General features: G+C 46.7%; 2 protein-coding genes across 2 annotated transcripts in view; one reads left to right on the top strand and one right to left on the bottom strand.

Annotated features, from left to right (window-relative positions):
* The window catches only part of crb2a (crumbs cell polarity complex component 2a), a 51,214-nt gene extending 34,789 nt beyond the window's left edge, over nt 1-16,425 (top strand). The window contains exons 2-13 of the mRNA XM_064943388.1: nt 1,668-2,363; nt 3,466-3,661; nt 4,807-4,946; nt 7,264-7,434; nt 7,588-7,701; nt 8,382-9,350; nt 9,812-10,401; nt 11,103-11,268; nt 11,511-12,381; nt 12,714-12,827; nt 15,452-15,578; nt 15,872-16,425. Of these exons, the coding sequence (XP_064799460.1) occupies nt 1,668-2,363; nt 3,466-3,661; nt 4,807-4,946; nt 7,264-7,434; nt 7,588-7,701; nt 8,382-9,350; nt 9,812-10,401; nt 11,103-11,268; nt 11,511-12,381; nt 12,714-12,827; nt 15,452-15,578; nt 15,872-16,093 (4,376 nt within the window). The 3' untranslated portion in view covers nt 16,094-16,425. The remainder of the gene's footprint in view (nt 1-1,667; nt 2,364-3,465; nt 3,662-4,806; nt 4,947-7,263; nt 7,435-7,587; nt 7,702-8,381; nt 9,351-9,811; nt 10,402-11,102; nt 11,269-11,510; nt 12,382-12,713; nt 12,828-15,451; nt 15,579-15,871) is intronic.
* LOC135517062 (uncharacterized) lies at nt 16,401-17,291 on the bottom strand. Its single transcript, XM_064941084.1, has one exon. It carries the CDS (start codon nt 17,289-17,291, stop codon nt 16,401-16,403), a length of 891 nt encoding a protein of 296 aa, XP_064797156.1.
* Nucleotides 17,292-17,857: the final 566 nt, after the last annotated feature.

The following is a 17,857-nucleotide window of genomic DNA, read 5'->3' on the forward strand; positions in this document are numbered from 1 at the left end:
TTTAAACTGTTTGTATCCATGTGGTATTTACATGATCTGTGAAAAACACATCAACGGTCAATGACATGTGCTTCATAACAAACTGCATGTGTAAATTAACACAATTTACTTTGTAGTAAACATGGATTAGAATCAATTGAGTCAGAGCTCCCTGACACACTTCCTGAGAGGAAATGTGAGCGCTGAAGTGTTAAATGAGAGAGAGGTGCTATGGGATCAGGTTGTGCCAAGCTAACGACCTGGAGAAGTTAACCTAGCGTGCTAACTCGTAGTTATCCACCCCATAAACCTCAGCTGTCGAGTGGACACTTGATAGTCTGCAGACCATGCATCTGATCTGCATCTTATCTGCTCTACATTCAAGGGTTCGTGGCTGGAATTCCGTCAAGACACTTCTCCGCTCCCTGGAATCCCCTGTATGCCTTTGCCCAGTGCATTGGTCTCTCCTAAAAGGTTCCTCGGGAAACTTTTGTTTTAGCTTTACCATAGCAATTACTAAACAAACAAGGTAAATGTTAGCTAGATGGCACTCTCTCTTTGTTTCCTTGCTCAGTTGAAAGTCCTCTGGATTCTAGGCCTACAAGCTACGAGGGAAAATATTTTCAGACTTTGTTGTGCTGTGGGGATCTAGGGGTGGTCATCATTCCCTTTGGGAGTGACAGGAAATATTAGGACGTGAGACACCCCAGATGCCCATTGTTAACAATCTGTCAATGAGCACTAAACTAGCTACGCAAAACAAAGCCAACGGAAAAATACTTTGTAGTGCGTGGACGGTTTCTTAACTACTGCGAGAGGCCATGAACTCTACAGTTGCTCCAGGACTCTCTCCTACACGATTTGTCCTTTTGAATTAAGGGAGGAGAAGATGAAAGGAAATGTCAGGGTGAATACACATATCAGGATTAGCACAGAGGGACCTACTAACTTTGGCCACGGTTCACTAAGTTGGCACTGCTATTTGTCCACCATCTAACCAGGTGGCTAAATGTTAGAGACACTCAAATGCTAAATAGTAATACATTATAAGTGTTTATGAGATGTTGTTGACAAAATGATTGGACGTCAGTTTTTTTGTTTCAAATGATGTTATGTGCTTCTTGATAAAGTACAAACATCGAGCAGAGGAAGCCTTTCACATCACTAAGTTTGATTGTGCTCTTTTTCATTGCAGCATGGGGGTGAGACGTTTTACAGCTGCTGAACAGCCCCAAAGAAACACAACTAAAATACCTCCAACTATGAACTTCTAGCAGAGTAGTGCAGTAGACTATCGATGTTTACACCTTCATGACATTTTTTGCCAATGTTTTTGTGTCAGAACCAATAGCCTACAAATCTGTGAATCGGCTTAGAGTGGCACTCAACAAAACAACATTGTGCAAGCACAGGGCTCACACGGTGTAGATATCTGGGAGATATTCAGAGCTGTACCGGCGTCACCCACATAGGATGTTGTTATAGAAATATGGCATAAGTCCATTAACATCATACTAAACAACAACCCACTTTTCCCTCCAAAAATGTAAAGGACTCTCTTGTGTGAACACACCAAATGTGTTGTGAAAAATAAACAAAGTTGTGATGACTTATCAGGGCATCTTGACTGTATTAGGGTAAACTGTCCATTTTGCACAACAATAAGCCTCTCCTTTTCTTCTCCTCAGGGATATTCTGCACGGCGACCAGTGACAAGTGTTTGTCCGGGCCCTGCCAGAATGGCGCCACCTGCGTGGACACCATGGACGACTATGCGTGCCTCTGCCCCCCTCGCAACGAGGTCCGCTACATGGGCAAAGACTGCGACGAACTCTACAACGCCTGCTCCTTTGCCCCCTGCTCAGACTGCACCAGCACCCCTGGCACGTCCGAGTACCACTGTGTCTGTCCCGAAGGATTTACTGGGGACAACTGCACTGAGGAAGTGGACGAGTGCCATAGCAACCCTTGCTCTTTTCCCCACACAGAGTGCATCGACCAGGTCAACAGTTACTTCTGCCGATGTCCACCCGGCTACGGAGGAGAGGACTGTGAAGAGCGGGTGCCCGACTGCATCGACGAGCCGTGTCTGAACAATGGGACTTGTATACTGTTACAGGAGGGGTTTGAGTGTCACTGTGCACGGGGGTTTGACGGGGAGCATTGTGAAGAGGATGTGGATGAGTGTGCGTCCCATCCTTGCCAGAACGGCGCTATCTGCATGGACGGCGTGGCCGAGTTTCACTGTTTCTGTGTGCCAGGCTTCCAGGGCTATAATTGCGAGATTGACATCAATGAGTGCGCCTCGCGGCCCTGCGAGAATAATGGGACCTGTATCAACGAGAAGGACCGGTATAAATGCCAGTGCCTCGTAGGGTTTACAGGTAAGTTGTTCCGCCTTTTCGCCACTCACTCCTCTGCCCACAGGAGTGTTGTGTTTGTACTCAGTCAGTCTCGAATTAAGTGTAATTTTCCAAGCATTTTCGTAACCCTGTATCAGCCACAACTCACTGTCTCTCACCTAACATTTCCTCCAGTGTGAGGGATATCTGATGCTCTGCTTTTGAATGTTTCTGGACATAATGTATCTGCAAGATTTAGGTATCTCATATTAGTACATTCACCATGCCAGAATGTTTTCACATTAAAGCTGACATCATCATTAACATCAGGATGATTTCCTATTAACCAATGAGGGTGTGCATTCGTGCCACACCCTCAAGAACAGGCTTGGCAGAGATGAATAATTATGCTAATCTTGTCTTGTTGTTGTCATCTTACTAACTGCACCTTTAAGTGTACATTTGGTTCTTGATAAACAGAGAACTATAAGCATTTTAAGTACAGAGAGTAAGATGTTGGATTCAGATCTCTAGTCTTATCTTCAGCTTGGCCCCTGTGGATATTGGCCCCTGTGGATATTGCCCCCTGTGGATAGGTCTCCCGTTGAGTGAGAGAAAACACTCCACAACTTGTACACTTCATTTCATACACTCCTTTCTTTTCTCAGCAGGTCTGGTCTGTGTCTCAGGGCTTCATGCTTATCTCTAATGGGGTGGGAAGAGTCAGCACTAATGCATTCCTTTGTCAGCATATCAGTGACGATGGAGATTTTCAAGGAAAGGGTTGAGACGGGCAACTGAGGCATTTTTACATTATCACTTGAGCTATCTAGAGGCATCAACAAGCAGATTCCATGCTACTGACTATTTATAGCTAGAGAAGCAAACACCAGAGTACAAATATGATTATCTTGCATTTACAATTTACAATCGATTTAGCTTGTGTTTCTTTCAGTATTGTCATAAGAGCAGAGAGGATCTACGGACAAGTTGACTTGATGTAGATGAGATGCAATGGTGCAGTCTGTGGAAGATATGTCCCCCTCCTAGTACATTATGTACAGTTCCTCACTGACTCCCACTCGGAGATGGTTTGTTTCTCATTCATCACATTCTCAGATTATTTTTCCTCTACCTCTCACAGGAGTGAATTGTGAGGTGGAGATAGATGAGTGCGAGTCCAACCCGTGCCGCAACGGAGCCACCTGCCATGACCTCCTTGGTCTGTACTCCTGTGAGTGTCTGCCTGGGTTCGAGGGCACAGACTGCGAAGTGGACATTGACGAGTGTGCCAGCGATCCCTGCCTAAATGGGGCCATCTGTCAGGACAAGGTGGACAGGTAACTGCCCAAGGCTTTTAGGATTGCCCCACCAGACAGACACAAATCCTGTCCTTAAATTACTTTGGGGCCTGACTGCCGTTTTGGCAGTCAAGGCAGCAGCTACTTTTCTTGGGGTTTATTATGGATCCCCATTAGTTCCTGCCAAGGCAGCAGCTACTCTTCCTGGGGTTTATTATGGATCCCCATTAGTTCCTGCCAAGGCAGCAGCTACTCTTCCTGGGGTTTATTATGGATCCCCATTAGTTCCTGCCAAGGCAGCAGCTATTCGTCCTGGGGTTTACTATGGATCCCCATTAGTTCCTGCCAAGGCAGCAGCTACTCTTCCTGGGGTTTATTATGAATCCCCATTAGTTCCTGCCAAGGCATGAGCTACTCTTCCTGGGGTTTATTATGGATCCCCATTCGTTCCTGCCAAGGCAGCAGCTATTCTTCCTGGGGTCCATCAACATTAAGGCAGTTATATACAAGTTAGAATATTACATGACATCACATTCCATAACACTTTTCACAACACATTAAGTGTCTGCCCTCAGGCCACAACTCTACTACCACATATTATCTACAATACAAAATCCATGTGTACATGTGTGTAGTGTGTGTCTTATCATGTGTGCGTGTGTGTAGAGTGTGTCTTACCATGTGTATGTAGAGTGTGTCTTACCATGTGTATGTGTAGTGTGTCTTACCATGTGTATGTGTAGTGTGTCTTACCATGTGTATGTGTAGTGTGTCTTACCATGTGTATGTGTGTGTAGAGTGTGTCTTACCATGTGTATGTGTGTAGAGTGTGTCTTACCATGTGTATGTGTGTAGAGTGTGTCTTACCATGTGTATGTGTGTGTAGAGTGTGTCTTACCATGTGTATGTGTGTGTAGAGTGTGTCTTACCATGTGTATGTGTGTGTAGAGTGTGTCTTACCATGTGTATGTGTGTGTAGAGTGTGTCTTACCATGTGTATGTGTGTGTAGAGTGTGTCTTACCATGTGTATGTGTGTGTAGAGTGTGTCTTACCATGTGTATGTGTGTGAGCTTTATCTCAATCATCCATCTGTTACATTTTTGCATTAATCTGTATTCGGCCTATTTGCTTTGTTGAATGTCAATGTAGCGATTGCAACTGACCCAGACTTCCTTTCCTACAGCTATGAGTGTGACTGTGAGGACACAGGCTTCCTGGGTGACCACTGTGAGGAGGACATCCCTGAATGTGCGTCTGACCCGTGTCAGCACGGCGCCACCTGCCTGGAGGGAGTCAAAAAGTATACCTGTCTCTGCTGGCCTGGTATGTGCACCTTACCATTACACACCACATTTGCAGAATGTCAAACATGGATAAAAAGACAAACACTAAACTGATATGGTGCTGCGGTTGTCCATGTCTGGAGTAGGTACAGTTGTTCATGTCTGGAATAGGTACAGCTGTCCATGTCTGGAGTAGGTACAGTTGTTCATGTCTGGAATAGGTACAGCTGTCCATGTCTGGAGTAGGTACAGCTGTCCATGTCTGGAGTAGGTACAGCTGTCCATGTCTGGAGTAGGTACAGCTGTCCATGTCTGGAGTAGGTACAGCTGTCCATGTCTGGAGTAGGTACAGTTGTTCATGTCTGGAGTAGGTACAGTTGTCCATGTCTGGAGAAGGTACAGTTGTTCATGTCTGGAGTAGGTACAGTTGTCCATGTCTGGAATAGGTACAGCTGTCTATGTCTGGAGTAGGTACAGTTGTCCATGTCTGGAATAGGTACAGCTGTCCATGTCTGGAGTAGGTACAGCTGTCCATGTCTGGAGTAGGTACAGTTGTCCATGTCTGGTACAGCTGTCCAGGTACAGTTGTCCATGTCTGGAGTAGGTACAGTTGTCCATGTCTGGAGTAGGTACAGTTACAGTGTACAGTTCATGTCTGGAATAGGTACAGTTGTCCATGTCTGGAATAGTTGTTCATGTCTGGAGTAGGTACAGTTGTCCATGTCTGGAGTAGGTACAGCTGTCCATGTCTGGAGTAGGTGCAGTTGTTCATGTCTGGAGTAGGTACAGTTGTCCATGCCTGGAGTAGGTACAGTTGTCCATGTCTGGAGTAGGTACAGTTGTTCATGTCTGAAGTAGGTACAGTTGTTCATGTCTGGAGTAGGTACAGTTGTTCATGTCTGGAGTAGGTACAGTTGTCCATGTCTGGAGTAGGTACAGCTGTCCATGTCTGGAGAAGGTACAGTTATTCATGTCTGGAGTAGGTACAGCTGTCCATGTCTGGAGTAGGTACAGCTGTCCATGTCTGGAGTAGGTACAGTTGTTCATGTCTGGAGTAGGTGCAGTTGTTCATGTCTGGAGTAGGTGCAGTTGTTCATGTCTGGAGTAGGTGCAGTTGTTCATGTCTGGAGTAGGTGCAGTTGTTCATGTCTGGAGTAGGTACAGTTGTTCATGTCTGGAGTAGGTGCAGTTGTTCATGTCTGTAGGTACAGTTGTTCATGTCTGGAGTAGGTACAGCTGTCCATGTCTGGAGTAGGTACAGTTGTTCATGTCTGGAGTAGGTGCAGTTGTTCATGTCTGGAGTAGGTGCAGTTGTTCATGTCTGGAGTAGGTGCAGTTGTTCATGTCTGGAGTAGGTGCAGTTGTTCATGTCTGGAGTAGGTACAGTTGTTCATGTCTGGAGTAGGTACAGCTGTCCATGTCTGGAGTAGGTACAGTTGTTCATGTCTGGAGTAGGTGCAGTTGTTCATGTCTGGAGTAGGTGCAGTTGTTCATGTCTGGAGTAGGTGCAGTTGTTCATGTCTGGAGTAGGTGCAGTTGTTCATGTCTGGAGTAGGTGCAGTTGTTCATGTCTGGAGTAGGTGCAGTTGTTCATGTCTGGAGTAGGTACAGTTGTTCATGTCTGGAGTAGGTACAGTTGTCCATGTCTGGAGTAGGTACAGTTGTTCATGTCTGGAGTAGGTACAGTTGTTCATGTCTGGAGTAGGTACAGTTGTTCATGTCTGGAGTAGGTACAGCTGTCCATGTCTGGAGTAGGTACAGTTGTTCATGTCTGGAGTAGGTGCAGTTGTTCATGTCTGGAGTAGGTGCAGTTGTTCATGTCTGGAGTAGGTACAGTTGTTCATGTCTGGAGTAGGTACAGTTGTCCATGTCTGGAGTAGGTACAGTTGTTCATGTCTGGAGTAGGTACAGTTGTTCATGTCTGGAGTAGGTACAGTTGTTCATGTCTGGAGTAGGTACAGCTGTCCATGTCTGGAGTAGGTACAGTTGTTCATGTCTGGAGTAGGTACAGCTGTCCATGTCTGGAGTAGGTGCAGTTGTTCATGTCTGGAGTAGGTACAGCTGTCCATGTCTGGAGTAGGTACAGCTGTCCATGTCTGGAGTAGGTACAGTTGTTCATGTCTGGAGTAGGTACAGTTGTTCATGTCTGGAGTAGGTACAGTTGTTCATGTCTGGAGTAGGTGCAGTTGTTCATGTCTGGAGTAGGTGCAGTTGTTCTTATCCGGAGTAGGTGCAGTTGTTCATGCTGTCAGACGACTGGAGAGTGAAAGAGGGTGGTGTCATAATGGTCTACTAGTAGTGCAGTTTGTTTAGGCTTTGAGTGAACAGTACTACATACAGTGTATTTCTTATCCTAGGTTATGAGGGGGAGAACTGTGAGATGGACATTGATGAGTGTGCTGAGCAGCCATGTGAAAATGACGGCGAGTGTTTTGAGCGTTCCGACACATCCCACTGGGAGATGGACTGGGAGTTCAGGTTCGCCGACGCTGCCGGATACCTGTGCCAATGTCCACCCGGGTTCGCAGGTGAGACGCAGTCCAATGAAAGGAGAGGGGTTTTGCTAACATTGAACGTTGCACAGGAGCAAATTTAAGGTTGGTTACTTTTTTGAATTGTTTTGGCCATTTCACACAGACAGAGAATAAGGTTGTTGGTGTTGTTTCTTTGTCTCTTTCCAGGAGAGAACTGTTCTGTGAACATTGATGAGTGTGAGTCTGAACCCTGCCAGAATAGAGGCTCTTGTGAGGATCAGGTGAATGGCTACATCTGTTTATGTCCAGAAGGATTTATGGGTAAGGTTTTCAAAAACTCTGTATACTTATGTACATCATTACAGCAGGACAGTATTATCGACACTGACTGTACAAAACATTAGGAACACCTGCTCTTTCCATGACACAGCTTTCTCCTGGACTCACCTGGTCAGTCTATGATCCCTTATTTGATGTCACTTGTTAAATACACTTCTGTCAGTGTAGATAAAGGGGAGGAGACAGGTTAAAGAAGGATTTTAAAACCTTGAGACAATTCAGAAATGGATTGTGCATGTGTAACATTCAGAGGGTGAATGAGCAAGACAAAAGATTGAACTGCCTTTGAACGGGGTATGTTACTAGGTGCCAGGCGCACCTTTTTTGTGAAGAACTGTAACGCTACTGGGTTTTCTCACGCTCAACAGTTTCCAATTGTCCACCACCCAAAGGACACAACTGTGGGAAGCATTGGAGTCAACATGGGCCAACATACCTGTGAAATGCTTTCGACACCATCCATGCCCAACGAATTGAGGCTGATCTGAGGGCAAAAGAGGGGGACTCAATATTAGGAAGGTGTTCATAATGTTTTGTACACTCAGTGTATACCCTTGTGCTGTTTTTATCATATCAGAAGAATGGACTGATCTGTAGATTCAATTATAGGTAGATTGATCTTCAAAATAAAGTCTGACTGAAATTGTGCATTGCATTTTCAGGGGAAATTTGCGAAATCAACATTGATGAGTGCGAGAGCCAGCCATGTCTGAATGGTGCATGGTGCGAGGACGGCGTGGCCAGCTACACCTGCCACTGTCCTGAGGCTGAGCCTGACAAGCTGCCCTGGGGTGGCCACCACTGCGGCATCCAGCTCCTGGGCTGCGTGGATCAAGAATGCCAGAATGGCGCCACCTGCCACCCGTGGCTGGAAGAGGAAGAGCATGGCCACACCTGCCTCTGCCCCCACGGCTTCTACGGTGAGCTCTGCTCCACACCCACCACCTTCTCATTCTCCAGTCCGGGCTTCGTCCTTATCATGGTCACCCTGGAAGTGGAAGAGAGGAGGAGACGGAGGCATGCCGAGCACCACCACCACGGGAAGGGAGTCCGGCTACGCTTTCGCACCACCTTGCCTGACATGGTGCTCTTCTACCGTGGCGATGCTGACAGCCACCTCTTGCTGGAGATTGTGGGTGGAGGTCTTCGCGCCAAGGCCTTCTCGGAGGACGCCGAGCTGGAGGTTGCATTCTCTGGGCTGGTCAGCGACGGAGACTGGCACGACGCTGACGTGTACGTGAACGAAGAGGAAGGGCTGGTTTTTAACCTGAAAGGTCCAGGATGCGACAACGAAGGGTGCACGGCGAAGGATGGTGGTCCCAACGGGCCACACTTCGCTCCCTCTGAGGCGTTCGGTCACGTCTACGTGGGCGGTGCCCCCAGAGAGTTGCTGGAGCACACAAAGAGTGGTCACGGGTTTGTGGGGTGTGTGGAGGACCTACTGATCGACTTCAAGGACATCCTGCCCCAGAACCTTCCAGAAGAGCAGGCCAATGAGATGGAGCTAGGCTGTAGCAAGACAGAGTGGTGCGAACCTGACCCCTGCTCCGGTCAAGGCCACTGTGTGGACCTGTGGATCAGCCACCGCTGCGACTGCTACCGGCCCTACCACGGTCACAGCTGCGCTGATGGTAAGCAACATTTACCTTCCAACAATGTATCTGATAATACAGTCTTCTGAGAAAGACATACATTTAGAAAATTCCATCCAGACCATTTTCTAATTAACCTCATTTGCAATTCCAAGAACACTTGCTCACTTCATCAAAGTACATTTTCTAAGATATTTGTCTTCACTTTTTGATTAGTAATTTGCTCTAAGGTTTGGTTACAATTTATTTGGATTGCCCAGATAGTCCAACGGTAGATGCTTTACAGATGGTCATACTATCAACAAACTATCTGTTGACAACCAACTGCTTGCTAAGGTTAGGATAAGAGTTTAGGGCTAAGGTTAGTAGATAGTCAGTAACATTTGAACTAACTTTCCAAATAAAGTGTTACCTAATGTATTTCTTTGGCCAGGCCAGGTACACATGGTTTATTCCTCTGGTTTAAGTTTGTATTTATTTCCTTTTATCTGTTCTGACAGAGTTCCCCTCCTGGACATACAGCCATGAGGAAACTGTGAGCTACAGTGCCTATGACATTGGCACTGATCACGGCGCCAACTTCAGCGTCTCCTTCTTCCTGCGGTCTCTGAAGCCCGATGGCCTGCTCTTCCAGCTGAGGCGACCCGGAGAGGACGGAGAAGAGGGCGAGGCCTACTTTAATGTTTTCCTGGGCATGGGGAGAGTCCTGGTCAGCTCCGTCCCCGAAAGCCACCCACTGACGGCACCCATCGTTGTGACCACTGGCAAGAAGCAACTTGTACACGTCGAGGTCCAGTATGGACGGGTGTTCTTCCAGCACGCCGGCCTGCGCTACGGAATAGGTGAGGTTCCCGAGGTGGAGGTGCACAGTGGGGACCTGGCCTACGTAGGGGGTCTCCCCAGGGAGGGGGAAAACTCTGAGGCCTGGGGGGGTCACTTCAAGGGCTGCCTGCAGGACCTGCGTCTGGACGGAGCACATCTGGACGTGGATGCATGGAACAGCACACTAAATAACTCAGAGGGAGAGATCTACTTCCCCGCCGATGCTGACAATGTAGAGCCGGGCTGTATTAGTGACAACTCCTGCCAGGTAGGACGGACTACACTCATACCAGGACTACACTCATACCAGCACTACACTCATACCAGCACTACACTCATACCAGGACTACACTCATACCAGCACTACACTCATACCAGGACTACACTCATACCAGGACTACACTCATACCAGGACTACACTCATACCAGCACTACACTCATACCAGGACTACACTCATACCAGGACTACACTCATACCAGGACTACACTCATACCAGGACTACACTCATACCAGGACTACACTCATACCAGGACTACACTCATACCAGGACTACACTCATACCAGGACTACACTCATACCAAGACTACACTCATACCAGAACCCCTATTGTAATAATGTGTAATAATATTTTATTAACCAGAAGCGGGCCATGGTATAAGACAACTGACACATTACTATTATTTATTGAACTGTTGGTTAAGGGCTTGTAAGTAAGCATTTCACGGTAAGGTATACCTGTTGTATTCTGCGCATGTGACAAATACAATCTGATTTTATCAACAGAGGGAAGTACTACAGACATGAGGGGTAGGATGTAAATGTGACATGTCAACTGTATCAAAATTCAGATTATCTTGAAATAGAAGGACATTGTCAGTAATGAATGAGGACAACTAAGTGACTTGTGACTGGACTAAAATTGACTAAATGTTGTTTAAATGTTCACCGAATGTTCTTTTGGTCTGAAGCCGGAGCCATGCCAGAACGGAGGAGACTGCACTATCACGTGGAATGGCTTTGCATGTTCTTGTCCTGTGGCTTTCACTGGGAAGACCTGCGAGACGCGTGTGTGGTGTGTCAGTGACCCGTGTGTCAATGGTGGACATTGTGTGGACCTGACTGATGGATATGAGTGTGAGGAAATATTAAACTAATTCTCAGCTTGAAGAAAATCACTCAAGTCTTGCAAAACTACTTAGTGTTTCTTCACCATTGCTTTCTTTCAAAAGCATTGCCATTTTAATTTACTTTAGTGTATAGCTGTCATTTGCATGAATGAGAGAAATCCCCCACACACAAAATGCATACTAGATAGCTTTAATAAAACAAAACGTTGGTGTTTTCATCTGAAGTCTTACCCACTTGTTGACCCTCAGGTGTGACCAACGCTACCTTCGAGAACAACCCGGTGCAGTACAGTGCAGAGGGTTCCTTGGGCTCATCTCTGACCCACGTGTACTTGGAGCTCCGTACCCGCTCAGAGAACGCCGTGCTGCTCCGTGCCTCCCACGGGGCCGAGCTCCTACTGGTGGGACTGCTGGACTCCTCTATCCGTGTCGAGATCCACGGTGGCAACAGTGTGGAGGTGCTGACCTTCTCCGGTGTGCGACACGTGGCCGACGGCGGATGGCACCGGGTGAGCATCTCCATGGCTGACCCTGATAGCGAGGCGTCACACTGGGTCATCACCGTGGATGGCATCACTGACGCCAGCAGCACCCCAGAGGAGGCAGGTGCCCTGCACTTCCTCAACGAGGAAGGGGCGGAGGTCGCTATCGCCGAGAGCTTCACAGGCTGCCTGGGCGCCGTAAGGGTCAGCGGGGTCTATCTACCATTTGTGGATGACCTACACCCGCCACAGCCTGCCCACTTCCACAGAACGAGCGACGAGGAGATTCGTATGGGCTGTACGAGTGCGGATGTATGCCATTCGGACCCCTGTCAGAACGGCGCCATGTGCAAGGATCTCTTTAACATGTTTGACTGTGTTTGCAAGCCAGGTTGGGAGGGAGAAAATTGCGAGGTGGACACGGACGAGTGTGCGTCTGGGCCCTGTGTCCACGGCACCTGCATGGATGAGTTGGCAGGTTTCGAGTGTGTGTGCAACCCGGGGTTTGGGGGCGTTTCTTGCGATGAGGACCTGAATGAGTGTGAGGAACATGGCTGTGAGAACGGGGGCTCCTGCATAGACCGGGTGAACAGCTACACCTGCGAGTGCACAGACGACTACACCGGCCCACTCTGCCAGTGAGTAGACTTTCTGTTAACGCCAACCAATTAGTGTCACAGTAAGTGACAGGGATCATTGTCACGTGGAACAACAGATTCTCACATGATTTTTTATCTAGCGAGCACATATGTGTTTTACGCAACGTTTATATGGAGTTTCTCAAACTATCAGATCAAATACAGAATACCTTGTGGAAATATATTAAAGTGACAAAGGGATATTCTAAATATAAGTTGCACGATTATATACTTTTGATATTTATTTATAGACCTATTTATGGAAATTGGATAGTTTTGAAGATAAAACAGGCTTTGAGTCGCCATTGTGAAATTCTGTACATCACCCACAGGTGGACTTATCCCCCACTGACATGTGAAGATGATGTTCAGTGTGAAAACGGGATCTGCCATGACGGACTGTGGGGGGCCAATTGTACCTGTGTGCCCGGTTTTGCAGGGGAGAGGTAAGTTCCCAAACTCCTTTCAATAGTGTGGGACAAAAATGGTTGACATGCACAAAATAATACAGCTGTTAACAAATCAGGCATTCCAGGGTACCACCCCAAACTGCTTGGGATGATAGGGATGGATACCAGAATATATATACTACCGTTCAAAAGTTTGGGGTCACTTAGAAATGTCCTTGTTTTTGAATGAAACGCACATTTTTTGTCCATTAAAATAACATCAAACTGATCAAAAATACAGTGTAGACATTGTTAATGTTGTAAATGGCAGATTTTTAATGGAATATCTACATAGGTGTACAGAGGCCCATTATCAGCAACCATCACTCCTGTGTTACAATGGCACGTTGTGTTAACTAATCCAAGTTTATAATTTTAAAAGGCTAATTGATCATTAGAAACCCCTTTGCAATTATGTTAGTGTAGCTGAAAACTGTTGTGGAGATTAAAAAAGCAATAAAACTGGCCTTCTATAGACTAGTTGAGTATCTGGAGCCATCAGCATTTGTGGGTTCGATTACAGGTTCAAAATGGCCAGAAATTAAGACTATTCCATATGAGAAATTGCCAAGAAACTGAAGATCTCGTACAACCCTGTGTACTACTCCCTTCACAGAACAGCTCAAACTGGCTCTAACCAGAAAAGAAAGAGTGGGAGGCCCTGTGCACAACTGAGCAAGAGGACAAGTACATTAGATTGTTTAGTTTGAGAAACAGATGCCTCACAAGTCCTCAATTGGCAAGCTTCATTAAATAGTACCCGCAAAACACCAGTCTCAACGTCAACATTGAAGAGGCGACTCCGGGACGCTGGCCTTCTAGAGTTCCTCTGTCCAGTGTCTGTGATCTTTTGCTCATCTTAATCTTCTCTTGTTATTGGCCAGTCTGAGATATGGCTTTTTCTTTGCAACTCCCTGAGACACTAATGTACTTATCCTCTTGCTCAGTTGTGCACCAGGGCCACCCACTCTGTCTATTCTGGTTAGAGCCCATTTGCGCTGTTCTGTGAAGGTAGTAGTACACAGCGCTGTACGAGATCTTCAGTTTCTTGGCAATTTTTTGCATGGAATAGCCTTCATTTCTCAGAACTTGAATAGACTGACGAGTTTCAGAACAAAGTTCTTTGTTTCTGGCCATTTTAAGCCTGTCAAATCAAAAGATATTTTACATTTAAGATTCTTAAAAGTAGCCACTATTTCCCTTGATGACCACTTTGCACACTCTTGGCATTCATGAGGACTGCCACATTCGTTCAACCAGCTTCATGAGGTAGTCACCTGGAATGCATTTCAATTAACAAGTGTGCCTTGTTAAAAGTTAATTTGTGGAATTTCTATCCTTCTTCATGCGTTTGAGCCAATCAGTTGTATTGTGATATGGTGGTGTGGTATACAGAATATAACCCTATTTGGTAAAAGACCAAGTCCATATTATGGCGAGAACGGCTCAAATAAGCAAAGAGAAACGACAGTCCATCAGTACTTCGATCCAGAACATTTCAAGTTTCTTCAAGTTCAGACGCAAAAAGTATCAAGCGCTATGATGAAACTGTCTCTCATGAGGACCGCCACAGGAAAGACAGATCCACAGTTACCTCTGCTGCAGAGGAAACGTTCATTAGAGTTAACTTCACTTCTGATTGCAGCCCAAATAAATGCTTCAGTTCAAGTAACAGACACATCTCAACATTAACTGTTCAGAGGAGACTGTATGAATCAGGCCTTCATGGTCGAATTGTTGCAAAAGAAACCACTACTAAAGGACACCAGTAAGAATTAGAGACTTGCTTGGGCCAAAAAACATGAGCAATGGACATTAGACCGGTGTAAATCTGTCCTTTGGTCTGATGAGTCCAAATGTGAGATTTTTGGTTCCAACCACCGTGTCTTTGTGAGACGCAGAGTAGATGAACAGATGATCTCCGCATGTGTGGTTCCCACCGTTAAGCATGGAGGAGGAGGTGTGGTGGAGCTTTGGTAGTGACACTGTCACTGATTTATTTAGAATTCAAAGCACACTTAACCAGCATGGCTACCGCAGCATCCTGCAGCAATACGCCATCCCATCTAGTTTGCGCTTAGTGGGACTATCACTTGTTTTCAACAGGACAATGACCCAACACACCTCCAGGTGGTGTAAGGCCTATTTGACCAAGAAGGAGTGCTGCATCAGATGACCAGGCCTCCACAATCACCCGACCTCAACCCAATTCAGATGGTTTGGGATGAGTTGGACCACAGAGTGAAGGAAAAGTAGCCAACAAGTGCTCAGCGTATGTGGGAACTCCTTCAAGACTGTTGAAAAAGCATTCCAGGTGAAGCTGGTTGAGAGAATGCCAAGAGTGTGCAAAGCTGTCATCAAGGCAAAGGGTGGCTACTTTGAAGAATCTCAGATATAAAATATATTTTGAATGTTTAACACTTTTTTGGTTACTACGTGATTCCATGTGTTATTTCAGTTTTGATGTCTTCACTATTATTCTACAATGTAGAAAATAGTACAAATAAAGAAAAACTCTTGAATGAGTAGGTATGTCCAAACTTTTGACTGGTACTGTATATCTCATATGATGCTTGCTCTGGTCTAGACTTTAAATATCCTTACTGTGTTATTCTCCGCAGGTGTGAAACGGAGATAGATGAGTGTGAGTGGAATCCCTGTCAGAATGGTGGATCGTGTATCGATCGAGTCAACAGGTTCTGGTGTGTTTGCCTGCCTGGCTACAGCGGTCTGCTCTGCGATACAAGCGTAAGAAACTCTTGACTTCTTCATTCTCCTTCTCCTCGAAGTCATTTTGCATTCATCATCTATAATAAATTATTTAATGATTAGTAAGCATTTATAAGTATGTCATCTTTACAATGCATGAGCCTAAATAAGATTTATAAATGTTTTATGGTATTTATAATGGTTTATTCTTTTAAATTATTATGACATGTAATAAAAATGTTTTGCATTAAGTCATTTTAGAATTAGCCATAGTCATTTACTCATCACTGACGTTTCTCCCTTGGTTCCTTGATTGTTTTCCCGCCTTGCAGAAACAGCCCCAGAAGGAGAGGGTGCCGTGGCTGGTGATAGCCATCCCCCTGGTGTGCCTCTGTGTCCTGCTGGCTGTCATTGGCATCACCTTCATGGTGCTCACCGCCCGCAAGAAACGCCAGTCAGAGGGCGCCTACAGCCCCAGCACTCAGGAGGTGGCCGGGGCGCGTCTGGAGATGGACAGCATGCTCAAGGTTCCCCCAGAGGAGCGGCTCATCTGATCGAGTCATAAAAGCTTATCCGAGAACTGTGCTCGGAACATGTTGCTATGCAGCGTAACACAAAAAGCTGCAAAAGCAGATCTGAGAGCACCGCACTGCTGGCAGGTGCGCGAAACTCACTTGAGACAATAGACTCTGTATAGTCAGTCTAGCTGGCTGGAAGGAGATACAGGGGGAGAAGAGAAGATCTGCTGCCCCCTGCTGGACGGATGGACATGTTACTGACCCAGTGGTGCCGTGTAATTGTGTTTTGATGGACTGATCTAATGTGTGAGTGGTTTTGAGGATCTTGGGGAGGGAATGGAGGTTAAAGGAGTGAGGGTTGGCAGAGAACTGACAGTTGGAGGAGTGGGGGTGGGCAGTGGGGGTTGGTTGTTAGAGAACTGACAGTTGGAGGAGTGGGGGTGGGCAGTGGGGGTTGGTTGGTAGAGAACTGACAGTTGGAGGAGTGGGGGTGGGCAGTGGGGTTGGTTGGTGGAGGACTGGAGGTGGGCAGTGGGGGTTGGTTGGTAGAGAACTGACAGTTGGAGGAGTGGAGGTGGGCAGTGGGGGTTGGTTGGTAGAGAACTGACAGTTGGAGGAGCGGGGGTGGGCAGTGGGGGTTGGTTGGTAGAGAACTGACAGTTGGAGGAGTGGATGTGAGCAGTGGGGGTTGGTTGGTAGAGAACTGACAGTTGGAGGAGTGGAGGTGGGCAGTGGGGGTTGGTTGGTAGAGAACTGACAGTTGGAGGAGTGGGGGTGGGCAGTGGGGGTTGGTTGGTAGAGAACTGACAGTTGGAGGACTGGAGGTGGGTAGTGAGGGTTGGTTGGTAGAGAACTGACAGTTGGAGGAGTGGAGGTGGGTAGTGGGGGTTGGTTGGTAGAGAACTGACAGTTGGAGGAGTGGGGGTGGGCAGTGGGGGTTGGTTGGTAGAGAACTGACAGTTGGAGGAGTGGAGGTGGGCAGTGGGGGTTGGTTGGTAGAGAACTGACAGTTGGAGGAGTGGAGGTGGGCAGTGGGGGTTGGTTGGTAGAGAACTGACAGTTGGAGGAGTGGGGGTGGGCAGTGGGGGTTGGTTGGTAGAGAACTGACAGTTGGAGGAGTGGAGGTGGGCAGTGGGGGTTGGTTGGTAGAGAACTGACAGTTGGAGCATCCTGGCTGGGGGAGCCCAAGGACAAAAGGACAACCGCTCGTCTCCCACAGACGGAGAGGAGGCATATGCTCGAGGAGTGAGCATTGGGAAGATGGATGGACTTTTCTTTTTTAAGAAATACATAAACAGGGGGCACCACCTACCCACACCCTTACTAGAGCCTTGCAATTCTTGGTGAAAGGTAGGGCAACAATCTTAAAGGGGGGGTTCAGTATTTTACAACTTTTACAACTAAAAGTTCAATGGTTCTGCACCATTTAAGCAGCCTATGGGCCAAAAGCAATTGTAATCAACGGGTTGGTTTTCTTTACAAAGCCACTTTAGTCACCACTAGAAAAAAATCTACCCGACAATGTACTGCCTGTTGAAGACATGTCTGTCTCTTCCACCCCAGGAACTCTGCTCATAAGACTAATTTATCCTCCATGGTCACAATATGTGGAATTGTGGCACCACTACACACTCAAGGTTACACAGTTCTAGAACTGGCATTTTGGAGAATTAATTAATTGTTGTGAGACCTCGCTCTCTGTCGGACTCCACAATCCCTACCCCTTCCGAAATTTGAATCACTGATTTTCTTTGTGTGTGAAGAGGCTATAGTTTGTATATTTTTGGTTGTTCAAACGTG

The sequence above is a fragment of the Oncorhynchus masou genome, chromosome 28 (genome assembly GCF_036934945.1).
Source record: "Oncorhynchus masou masou isolate Uvic2021 chromosome 28, UVic_Omas_1.1, whole genome shotgun sequence".
Taxonomy (NCBI): Eukaryota; Metazoa; Chordata; class Actinopteri; order Salmoniformes; family Salmonidae; genus Oncorhynchus; species Oncorhynchus masou.